A 13285-nucleotide genomic window follows, 5' to 3' on the forward strand; every position below is an offset into this window, starting at 1 on the left:
GATTGATTTTATATATTATAAATAGTGGAAATAAGAACACTAAGAGGATAGAATGTGTGTTAGTAGAGTTGGATTGAATAAGTATCAAAGTTTGTCTGTTTGTTTTTTCCACCCAGCTCTTTTCCCACCAAACTCTGCCAAGGTGTGGTTTGCCATTTCAGGGCAGTGAAGAAAGGAAATGGGATTTTAACAAATGACTGACCTTCCAATTGCAGGGTCTGAGGACTTAAGGAATTTCTCAATAACTATTTCCTCAATTCTTTAAAAGTATTATTTTATTTGATCCCTAGTATTTAATCATTTCCATTTTTTATTCCATTACTGTTTACCTCTTCCCTACACCCTGGACCCTCATTTGCTCAGACAACAGTAACTAGGGACTGTGACTCATGGGCGTTTCAGTCAATCAGGGGTTGCCTCAAGCTGCTGTATGGGGAGAGTAATTTTGTCTTTAATTTCTAAATGCCAGTTGTAATTACTGAAACATTCTTTTCAATACAAGACCCAAGGGGCTTGTGTATCCATGCATTGCTAATTGAAAGTTTTGCCATCAACTCATCTGCTAGTCAGTATGGATGGTAACTGCGGGTCTAATTCACACAAAATTTCCCCTAAATCTTCTCAGATCAACATTAAGTTATATGTAGAGAGAGAAACTTTTAATGTGTTAAGTCAATGGAATTTGCAAGTTGTTTGTTATGGAAGTTAGCCTACCCAAACTAACATAACCCCTTCCTGTGTTTTTTCCCCTTAATATTTATATGCTATATACTTTACTTATCTTGTTTATTATCTTTCTTCCTCCACTAGGATATAAGCTTCATAACCATGAGGGCAGGGTTTTTAATCTATAATGTTCAATGAAGTAGTTCTAGTGCCTAAAAGAATCCCTATGGCAGGTACTCAATGAATATTTGTTAAATGATTAGATGGATGGATGAATAAGCAAATGAATGGATAAATGAATGAATGAATAAATGGCAGGGTCCCACTTAAAGCATGTCAGGCTTAAGCAAGTTATGGAACAAATGTGGTTTTCTTCTGTCAGGAGAATGGAATTAAAATACACACACGTACACACACACACACACGAGAGATGTGCCAAATACATTTGCCCTCTGAACAGAGTAAATTTCTAGCTGTCACTGAAAGATATAAGACAAGTTGTTGTCAGAAGGGTGTTAGAATAAATAATAACAAATTGAAGGTTCTGTGTCCTCCTTAGGAGGTGTTAATGCATCAATACAGAACTTCTGAATCACTTGTACTTCTTTTATTGGTATAACAATAACTTAATAAACCCAACTATCCACTTATCCAATTGATCTATCCTTTGACCCATCCATCCATCCTTCCTACAACATTTATTGATAACCTGTTGGTATACTAGGGGATAAGGATACAAAGATGAATAAAAAGTGTCATACATATCAAGACACTCTACATGTACTGTTTAGACAATAATAAAAAGAATATCTGTGTATTCACCACCCAGTTTAAGAATGAGAGCATTCATGTTTTGCATTTTTATTCCCTTGCTTTACTTTATGGTTTTACTGTCTACTTGGATATATCCCTAAGTAATATATTTTCTAATTTTTCATTTTTGAATTCTATAGAAATTGAAATCATACTGTGTGTATTTTTTTTAAACATCTTTATTGGAGTATAATTGCTCTACAGTAGTGTGTTAGTTTCTGCTTTATAACAAAGTGAATCAGTTATACATATACATATATCCCCATATCTCCTCCCTCTTGCATCTCCCACCCTCCCTATCCCACCCCTCTAGGTGGACACAAAGCACTGAGCTGATCTCCCTGTGCTATGCTGCTTCCCCCTAGCTATCTGTTTTACGTTTGGTAGTGTGTATATGTCCATGCCACTCTCTCACTTTGTCACAGCTTACCCTTCCCCCTCCCTATATCCTCAAGTCCATTCTCTAGTAGATCTGTGTCTTTATTCTCGTCTTGCCCCTAGGTTCTTAATGACCTTTTTAAAAAATTTTTAGATTCCATATATGTGTGTTAGCATACGGTATTTGTTTTTCTCTTTCTGACTTACTTCACTCTGTATGACAGACTCTAGGTCCATCCACCTCACTACAAATAACTCAATTTCATTTCTTTTTATGGCTGAGTAATATTCCATTGTATATATGTGCCACATCTTCTTTATCCATTCATCCGATGATGGACACTTAGGTTGCTTCCATCTCCTGGCTATTGTAAATAGAGCTGCAATGAACATTTTGGTACATGACTTTTTGAATTATGGTTTTCTCAGGGTATATGCCCAGTAGTGGGATTGCTGGGTCGTATGGTAGTTCTATTTGTAGTTTTTTAAGGAATCTCCATACTGTTCTCCATAGTGGCTGTATCAATTTACATTCCCACCAGCAGTGCAAGAGCGTTCCCTTTTCTCCACACCCTCTGTAGCATTTATTGTTTGTAGATTTTTTGATGATGGCCATTCTGACCGGTGTGAGATGATATCTCATTGTAGCTTTGATTTGCATTTCTCTAATGATTAATGATGCTGAGCATTCTTTCATGTGTTTGTTGGCCATTTGTATGTCTTCTTTGGAGAAATGTCTGTTCAGGTCTTCTGCCCATTTTTGGATTGGGTTGTTTGTTTTTTTTTGTTATTGAGCTGCATGAGCTGCTTGTATATTTTGGAGATTAATCCTTTGTCAGTTGTTTCATTTGCAAATATTTTCTCCCATTCTGAGGGTTGTCTTTTGGCCTTGTTTATGGTTTCCTTTGCTGTGCAAAAGCTTTGTGACTCTTTTGACTCAACATTTTTTGGTGAAATCTGTCCATGTTTATGTGAATACCATTCCGTTCATCTTCACTGTTGTATCATTCTATAATGTATCTGTTTTCTTGTTGATGGAGATTTTTGTTGTTTTAGTTTATAATGTTACAAAAAATTGCTGCTATGACATTCTTGTACATATGGCCTAACAAACATGTACAAGAGTTTCCTTGGGTAAAATTTTTAAAACTGTGAGTTATGACCTATTGGCGGGTCATGCCAGCATTTAAGAAAAAAAGGAAACAAAATGTCAGTATACATAAAATTATATGTATGTAAGTATATATATACTTGTGTGTGTGTGTGTAGTTATTTTCTGGATTGTGGTATAAAACATACTTTTTTCTTTCCAATTCCCCTTTCCCCCATCCCCCGCCTCCGATAACCACAAATCTGTTCTCTTTTCCTATGTGTTTGGGGTTTTTTTTGAAGTGTAATTGACCTCCAACACTGTGTTAGTTCCTGGTGCACAACAAGTCTAGTTTACATCTGTCACCATACGAAGATATTACATTATTATTGACTATATTCCCCATGCTGTACATTTCATCCCCTTGAGTCATTTATTTTGTAGTTGGAAGTTTGTACCCTCACCTATTTCACTTATCCCCTCGCCCCCCTCCCCTCTGGCAACCAGCTGTATTTCTTACTGTGACCTCTGCCAAAAATGTTTGAGAAGACTCCCGTAAGGAGTGCACCTAGGAATGAAACTGAAGGGCAAATGGTATGAGCATTTTCAGCCTTATAAGATGATAAGTTGTTTTTCATAATCGTTGTACCAATTTAAACTCCACGAACATTGTATAAAAGTTTCCTCTACCATCTTACCAACTCTTGGCATCATGAAAAATTTTAATTGTTGTCCAACTGGTAGATATAAATGGATATCTTATTATTATTTTAATTTGAATTTTTCTGATTACTAATGAGGTTGAGCATCTTTTCATAGGTTTACTGGCTGTTTTGGATTCCTCTTCTGTGATATGACTATTTATATATTGCCAAATTTTCTATTAGGCTGTTAGTCTTTACTGATTTGAAGGTGTTTTTTTATGACCCCGTTCATCTCTAGAAATGCTTTTGCCTTAAGGTCTATTTTGTCTGCTCTTCATACAACGATATCAAGTTTCTTTTGGTTAATATTTACATGGTATATATTTTTTTACCATTTGCCTTTCAACCTTTCTGTGTCCATATGCTTAAGATGACACTCTATATAGTGTATCTGCTATTTTAAATTATATGTTATATGTATTTAAATATTTGCTATACATATATGCTGTATATATAATGTGCTATATATACATATACATGCTATGCATATATGATATATAATTGCTAAAGTTTAATTTGACAATATTTTTTCTTAAACTATAGAGTTTAGTCTACTTATATTCATTGTAATTGCAATATTTACATTTGTATTGTGATTACTGTAATATTTGCTTTTATTTATATTTATGGATTGAAATACTATATTTTTCTCATTCCATTTTATCCTCTCTACTAGTGTAGATATTATATGAATTTTTATTTTTAGTGGTAACCCTGGAAATCACAATATTCATATTTAATTTTATAAATCATTAGTTATAGCCTTCTTCTAATCAGTAAAAGGAACTTGGTATTCTTAAACTCCAAATATCATCAGCCTGGCTTGTATATACTTTTTTCCTATGTTTTAGACATACCTTATTTTCATTTCAACAATTTAGATATTATCATTTTTGTTTTACATCAACATTTGTTTAGATTTATCCATGTGTTTTACCAATTTCACTTTTCACCATTCCTTTTTATATCTCAGATCTACTTTAATTAACTCTTCTTGAAGTACAGTCTTTAGAAGTTCCTTTAGTGAAACTCTATTGATGGTAAATTATCTCACTTTTTATTTTACTGAAAATTTCTTTGTTTTACTCTTATTTGTAAACAGTGTTTTCTCTGGATATACAATTCTAGATGGATAGTTATTTCTCTCAGAACTTTTTAGATATCATTTCAGTGGCTTCTGGATTTCATTATTTCTACTGAAAGTCAACTGTCATCCTAATCATCATTCCTCTGTATGTAATCTGTTTTTTTCCCCCTCTCTAGCTGTGTTTAAGATGTTCTCTTTATCTGTAGTGTTCTACACTTTCACCATAATATGCCTAGGGGTTTCTTTTTACTTTTCCTGTTGGAAGGAAAGAAAGGAATAAATATATACCATCATCTCCATAAGGCCAGGATCCTTGTCTTTTTCACATCTGTACTCTTAGCCTTAACACAGGGCTTAACACATGTAGGAATGCAATACATATTTGATGTGTAATGTATAAATTTATAAATAATTCTAGTTTCCTTATGAATAATAAGAAGGAAACTCATCTTATTTCAGCATATCTAATAAGCGTGTCTTATCTCTGATGTCTCTGGTCCCTAGTAGAAGATAAAGGAAGAAAATGAGTCTTTTGGTCACTGTTCTTCTTTTTTAGGATAAGATTACCTATTTTTCCCCTGTAAATCTAAGGAAAAGTTAACTTGACTTTACATTTAAATAAGCTTCCAAGTGAAAGTTTGAAGTCCCAAGAGTTTAATGTTAAAATTAGGGCCTAGCAAATTCTGAATACTCAGTAATCATTTATCACAAATAATGAGTGTAACTCAATTTCAGTCAAACTCACTCTTTAGAGTATGACCTATAGGAAACACATCGTCTATTCTGAGCCTTGTATTTCTGAAATATTAGATTGATGTGGCAGAGAAGAATATAACTTTTATAGTGGGTGTCATGTTTATTTTCTTTCCTCTTTTACCCCTCCTTTATTCCTATCACTCTGCCCCCAACACAGAGACACACTTGCAGGCACGTGTATATGCACACACGCACACACACACACAATCATAGCCCATCATATGAAATGCTACATGTTATTCCTTGGCTTCTGTACGTTTTCACCCTTACTCAAAGCCTTGTCATACCTGACAGCTGCAAGTTTTTTACTGACAATTTTGCCAAATATAAAGGTCTTTTGGTATAAATCCTGTTTTTGTCATAATACTGTATAACTTTGGACAAGTTATTTAACCTCTGTGAGCTTTGATTTCCTTATCTGCAAATTGAGAATAACATAGCTACTTTATGGCTTATAGTGAGGATTCTAGGTGTCATGTATAAAGTGGCTAACGTGACTTGGTGCATGGTACACACTGACTCAGTATTAGTTCCCTGTTCTTCAGCTAAGCCTTCCATCTACTTCCAGGGCTTGAGAAGGTGGCAAAGGCATAATCCCAAGAGATTGTTCTGATGTTGCAGAGTTCTGAAATGACAAATGACTCAAGTCCATATCTGAGTCAAGCAAATATAAGGATTATAGTTATTGTTCTTATAAGGATAGCAAGAAGTAATGACTAACAACTCTGGGAAGATCTTATTTGTGTTAGGTGTTGGCAGCTCTAGGCATATATGGTAAAGATGATATGGAGGCCCATTTCCTGGGGCATGTAGACCTGGTGTGGCCCTCTTTCCCCTGTCACACATGAAACGGCCATCGATGTGCCATCCACCTCACCCTATATCTCAAGAACATACCAAAAAACAAAGACAAAAAAACCAACTAAAACAAACAGAAAATACGAGCTGAGGCTTTGGCATGCCTCTCTTAGGTGGTTCTCTATCGCTGATCTGTATTATTCCCCTTGCTCTTGTTTCTTTTTGTGTCAATTCTTTGTTCTATTGCAGAGGTTGGCAAACTTTTTAAAAAATAAAATGCCAGACAGTAAGTATTTTAGACTTTGTGGGCACTGTGGTCTCTGCTGTAACTCCCCAAGTTTGCAGTTGTAGCAGAAAAGCAGCCAGAGACAATACATAAACAAATGAGCATGGCTGTGTTCCAATAAAACTTTATTAATAGACACTGAATTTTGAGTATAATTCATATTAATTTTCACATGTCATGAAATATTCTGCTTTTTATTTTCCCCAACGATTTAAATTGTAAAAACCATCTCTAGCTCGTAGGCTGTACAAAACAGGTAGTGAAGTGAATTTGGCCCACAAGCCATAGTTTGCCTACCTCTGCCTTGTTGTTCCTCTGAATTTTTCATAGGTATCTTCTTAGAACCTGTGCAATTATTTCCTGAGTTGAATACTAAAACAAATAGGTTTTTATGTTTAATGATTCTATTAGTTTTCTGTGGCCACCATCACAAATTGCCACAATTTAGCAGCTTAGAATAATGTAAATATATGATCTTGATGCTGAAAAGTTGGCCTCTGTGCACCAGTGCCGAATTGAATCTTGGAGACAGAGTTTTGGGTGAAGTAGAAAAGGATAGCTTTATTGCTTTACCAGGAAAAGGGGGACACAGCAGGCTCGTGCCCCTGAAGAACTGTTGTCCCAACCTGAGAGGATTTGGTGAGGAGGTTTATAGCAGTGGTTCAAGGACGGGGTTGCTGTTAAGATTAGGGTGTGTGCAGGGCCTGCACTCCTTAAATCTGGCCTCAGATAGTCTCTTGATGAGCTTCTCTGGTTCCTTTAATCTGGCCTCAGGTGGTCTTCTCTGGAATGAACAATGTTAACATCTTCCATTTGGTGGGGGTTTTAGTTCTGTAAAGAGCTCAAAGATGCTGTTATGTGTATCCCTTGAGGGAGCACCAGGACCCTGCCCCAAGGCTGCACTATTGTTTCTTGACTGTTCCTCCCTTGTCTCTGCATCTCCTCCCTCCTCTGATTAGCAACTGTTCGAATCTGCCCTTTGGAACTCAGGGAAGGTCACAGAGGCTGGAGTCTGCTCCCTACAAACAAGAAACGACAGAAAGGCTTCCATGCCCAGGAGCCCCACAGGGTCCTGCTCTGTTTCAGTCTCACAGTTCTGTAGCTCAGAAGTCTAGTTTGGCTTGGCTTGTTTCTCTACTCTCGGTTCACTAGGCTGAAATCAAGGTGTCTACTGGCTGAGCTCCTATCAGGAGGCTCTGGGAAGATTCCACTTCCAAGCTCATTTTGGTGGGCAGATTCTGATTCCTTGTGGCTGTAGGAACAAGGCTTCTGTTTCCCCACTGGCTGTTAGCTAAGAGCCAGCCTTTGCTCCGAGAGGCCTCTCTCTCTGATCCTTGCATATGGACCTCTGCATCTCAGAGCCCTCTTCTCACGTTTGGAATCTGACTTCCCATTCTGCAGCATCTCAGTATCCAACTTCCTCTTCTAATTCCTCTGTTTTTAAGGGCTCAGTGATTACAGTGGGCCCACCCAGATAATCCAGGACAAGCTCCCTATTTTAAGGTCAGCTGATAGGTAACTTCAGTTCCCTCTGCAATGTTCAATCACAGCAGTACCTAGATTAGCATTTGATTGAATAATTAAGGGACAGGAATCTAGAGGCAACATCTTTAGAATTTAGAATTGAACAATTACCATGTAGATTTCCAATGTAAGTACTGATGTATGAGTCTAGATCACTTAAGATGTATCCAGAAATAATTTAACCCATTCAAGTATTCAGTTTGGGTGTATTTTATACAGTTTTGGAACTAATCCAATAATCCTTGCTTCTCAATAGATGATCTAGCCACTTGAGAGGAAATTTGAGATGTACATGCTGTGGTCATTCAATGAATAATTTGCTCCAAGGATGACATTTTCACTTTTTTCCCAGTAGTAGAACTGGGTTTCATAGATAACTTACGTTTGTTTCCTACATTCAGTAGTATTTCAGGATAATTGCTGTGGAGAACAAATTGACATATTTTTCTGGAGTGATTTTTTTTTATATATTTAAGATCCAATTGTTAATTTCTAAGTCCAACCAGGTACTGAATCTCATGGATATAATACTCTAGGGCTGGAAATCTCTATTTGCCTCTTAGCTGCTTTGCTTCAGCCACCATGTCAGACTTGTCACCGATCTTGCTGATTTTCATCCTCACTTGTTACCTGAAAACTGGGTTTGCCTCTTGGTGGGTGTTGAACCAATAGACACAACCAAGCCAAAGATCGGGAGAAGAAGGAAGTATTTATTATTACTTGCAGCAAGTAAGGAGAACACCAGGGATCGTTCTCAAAAGAGTGTCTCCCCAACAGCAAAACTGGGGAAGCTTTAAGCTAAGGGTACATGCATATTCATGAGGGGGCTTCAGCATAGAATTGGGGCAAGTTGACAGAGTCCAAGCTTCAGTTGATTGAAGTCAGGAGGGTCAACATTATCATTCCATCCTCCGCCTGGGTGGGGGCCTTAGTTCCTGCAGAACTGAAAGATAGTATGTGTATTCCTTGAGGAACCAGGACCCTGCCCCAAGGCTGCACTATTGTTTCTTGACTGCTCCTCCCTAGTTTCTGCATTCCTTCCCTTAAGATCGTTAATTACTGAGACCTGTTCCAGGGCAAGTATTTTAGCCAGGCTCAGATCACAAAATGGCTTAGGCCAAAATGGGTTCTATGTCAAGAAAGCCATTCCTGGTTCTCTTTCTCCAGGGACCCCCTAACCTATCTGCTTCATAGTGGCCCAAGTATCTTTATCTTTCTTTTCACTTCTTGCCCCTATGATACCCTGATTCACATCTTCATCATTTCCTATCCTATCTGTTGCAATAACTTCTTCATTGGCCTTCCTGCTTCTGGTTTCTCCCCCTTACAATGCTCCAGAGATTCTTTGATTCAACCTGAAATTTAGAAAAACTGCCAGAGTTCCCTAGTGCCTCCAAAATGGCATTCCAACTCCTTAGCTTGACATTCAGAGATTCCCATTATGTGACCCAATCCTACCTTTCAACCTCATCATTTTCCATTACAGTCCTCCATAGAGGTGTTGGGACAAGTAGTAAGTGAACATGGGCCATGTTCTGAGAATGGTAAATAGGTCTGTGTAACTGGGGTAAAGGGTTTGTGTAACCATTGCAGATGGATGTGATTATTCAAAGGTCCTTCTTTTCCACATTCAACGTTCAATTGATTGTGAAACCCAGACAGGTCCTTCTATCACCTACATTTTTAATTTGTCTCCTCCTCTCTATTAGTCTTGCCATTGCCCTAGCTCGGGTTTTGCCATCTCTCTCCTGGACTGTTGCCATGGCCAACCTGTCTCTTTGTCCCATTCTCTCTTTACTCTAACTCAGTCATTATATTACATCAAGGTATCGTGCTAAAACAGAGTCTGATTGGGACATCCTTGCTGGTCCAGTGGTTAAGACTCCGTGCTTCCACTGCAGGGGGCACAGGTTCTATCCCTGGTCAGGGAACTAAGATCCTGCATGCTGTGCATCATGGCCAAAAAAAAAGAAAGAAAGAAAGAAAGAAAGAAAACAGAGTCTGATCATGGCCCCTTTATAATTCAAAACCTTCATTTGTTGCCCACTGTTGTCATTAAAGATTATTTGCCCACTGATGCAGTGGTTAAGAATTTGAACTATAGCATAAAAAAGAATGAAATAGTGCCATTTGCAGCAACATGGATGGATCTAGAGATTATCATACTAAGTGAAGTAAGCCAGACAAAGACAAATATCATATGATATCACTTATATGTGGAATCTAAAATATGACACAGATGAACTTATTTACAAAACAGAAACAGACTCACAGACATAGAGAACAGACTTGTGGTTGCCAAGGGAGGGGGGAGGGATGGGTTGGGAGTTTGGGATTAGCAGATGCAAACTGTTATAAATAGAATGGATAAACAAGGTCCTACTGTGTAGCACAGGGAACTATATTCAATACCCTGTGATAAGCCACAATGGAAAAGAATATGAGAAAGAATGTATATACATGTATAACTGAATCACTTTACTGTATAGCAGAAATTAACACAATTTTATAAATCAACTATACTTGGATAAAATAAATGTAAAAAAAAACCAAAAAAGAACTTGAGTTATAGGCCAGACTGCTTGGGATGGGATCCTGGCTTTACGTGTGAGACACATCATTTTATTGCTCTAAGTCTCAGTTTCCTCATCTATAAAATGGGGATAATAATGTTTACAGAGGGTTGTTATGTGGATAAAAATATACTGAGTATGAAGAGCAATTAGCAGATACCTGGTACATAGTACGTATGCAACTAACAGTGGCCATTATAATCACCATAAAATACTCCAAAGATTGAGATAGACTCTATAAATAACTGGCTATATTTTACTTAATTAAGGATTTTTGAGAGTTTATTTGGCTAAAGAATTGAATTTCAATGCTCTCCTCTTGTCTTTTGAGTAGGCAGCTAAGGATTGTAACTGGTGAATGGTTCTTTGAAGAAAAGGCAAAGCGTTTCAAGCACGTCAGTGTTCTGGGCACTGATGTTGTCCGACAGTCCATCTTAAGAAGTCCAGGTAACTAAAGCAAAACTGTTTTAATCTTCATTTTGGCAGGCTAAATAACTTCCCTGTATTATGTAGCAAATGTGAACAGTTGAATTTCCTGAATCCCTTGGGTCATTTCAAAACTGAGTGGCATGAAATCTAAATCTGCAATTCATACAAGGGAAGAGGAAGTCGGTAGAAAATAAAATCCACAGTGATTTTTCACATATGTGATACACTGAGATTTTCAGGGGAGGCATTTATCTTCATCACAGACGGGTCTTTTCCTGAATGCACTTCCAATATTTTACTGAACATTTAAGAAAGTAACATAAAACAGATGAGTTACATGATTCACATTGTGAAAGCAATCCTTGGTTTTTCAACAGGATGTATTTCAGATTTCATTTAAACGTTACTTTTTCTCATCCAGTGATTCTCAACCAGGGGCTGATATTTTGTACTGTGCCCCCCTCCATCAAGCTAGGGGAGCATTAAGATATGCAAGGGGGCATTTTTGGTTGTCCCAATGACTATGGGGGAATTAATGGCATTTAGAGATGCTGCATGGCCTGAAATTGCACAAGACGGTTTCACTCAATGAATAATTATACTGTCACCAAATGCAAATAACACCCCACCTTGAGAACATTGCTCTGTGCATTCAGACTACAATTTAATTGGTTAAATATTGAGTGAACCTGTGTTTAGGATCATGTTTCTCAGGTATGCTGTAGTAAAGGTGGAGCAGGTGTCTTTTGGTCTGTTCCTAGGGTATCTCCCCTTTCAGAGAGACTGGAGACAAATGCCCTTATTTTTAAGTCTGGCGGGTAGGGCTGGGAGGCTTGGACCTGATTCCAGTGCCACTTCTGGGTGTCACAGTAGCAAGGAAGGGCTTTCCCAGGTGGGTAACATCAGGTCTGATGCCACAGAGGGACAGAGTGGAGTTAGAAGTAAGCAGTTAGCTCTGGCTGCTTCCTCCGCTCAAACCTCAGCACCTTCCAGAGTGTGGACTGTCTCTCAGGTCACGAGGTGTGTACACAGGTGTTGGCCCTCCCAGGAAGTCTGGCTTATGTGCTCAGAAATTAGGGTATCGTTTCTAGAATCCCATGCTAGAATTCAGTCTCTAGGGATTTGGAGTTCTCATGAACCAGGCTCCTCTTCCCTAAAAATATTTGCAGAGGGATCATGTATAGTTGCTCCATTGCAGTCACCCCTAGAAAGCTGATCTCCGCAGAACTCCCACAGTTGAGTCCCAATCTTAGTCCTCATTTAACTGTGGAACACTCAACAGATTAGAAATAAGTGTGTGACCGGGAAACATGGATGGGAACATCACTGCCAATTTTTTAGACTTCTATGTCCTGTGCTAATGTAGGAAAGTGAATGAAGAATCGAAAATTGCTCTCATTTCTGGCCATTTCATATGTAAATTTGTCTTCTGTTTGTTTTTCATGAGGAGCTGAAGAAATACAAAGCCAAGAACAAACCCAGCAGAACGCAGAAAAGTCAGACACTTCGCTTTCTGCTGGGCGGAAGGCCAGCCACGATGGGCCCAGGAAAAAGGGGTAAGACCCAGCCTCTTCAAGGGAATCTTTGATGTTTGTTCCAGTCACCTGTGAAATAGATGCCTTAGTTTTTCAAGTCTAATGTCACTTAAGTGACCCAGAGAAGGTCAGAGACTCATCCGAGGTAACATTCTCCTATCATTCTCCTCAGGAAATGCAGTTTTAATTACTTTCAGTTTTAGATAAAGGTCCCTTCTGACCTGAACCTGTCAGTTTTTCTTTCACTTAACATATCTGGTCCTTTACTTCTGGGTAGAAGGTTTCATGCTAGGGCCAGTCTTGTCTGTAAGGAGGTGACATCTGCCTTTGTTGTAGGGTCAACACACCTCCCCCGCACCCAACCTGAGTGCTGATGCAAACTGAAACAGCCAAATCAGAGATTTATTAATAGGGCTTAAAACATTGTCTCCCCTGTTTGAAATGCGGGCCTCCTTAAGAAATCATTTGCCCACCTCACTGACTTCATTCAGAAAGCAAATATGTGTCAAGTGCTGAGAATAGGAATGGGAGGCACACAGGGATGCAAGATTCAGGGAGGCGCTGGGAAACTCAGAGTGAGAAGGTTCCATCAGGGAGAGTCAAGTGGCCCCCAAAATGCAGGTCATAAGGACCCAAAGGCAAACTG

At 38.3% G+C, this 13285-nt stretch overlaps 1 protein-coding gene across 4 annotated transcripts in view; it reads left to right on the top strand.

Annotated features, from left to right (window-relative positions):
* The window catches only part of SYTL5 (synaptotagmin like 5), a gene marked incomplete at both ends in the record, with an annotated part of 90782 nt that overhangs the window by 31967 nt on the left and 45530 nt on the right, over positions 1 to 13285 (top strand). For all 4 annotated transcript variants that reach the window (XM_079727071.1, XM_079727073.1, XM_079727072.1 and 1 more), the window contains 2 exons: positions 11010 to 11122; positions 12552 to 12660. In XM_079727071.1, the coding sequence (XP_079583197.1) occupies positions 11010 to 11122; positions 12552 to 12660 (222 nt within the window). The remainder of the gene's footprint in view (positions 1 to 11009; positions 11123 to 12551; positions 12661 to 13285) is intronic.

This window comes from Hyperoodon ampullatus (assembly GCF_949752795.1).
Source record: "Hyperoodon ampullatus genome assembly, chromosome: X".
Taxonomy (NCBI): Eukaryota; Metazoa; Chordata; class Mammalia; order Artiodactyla; family Ziphiidae; genus Hyperoodon; species Hyperoodon ampullatus.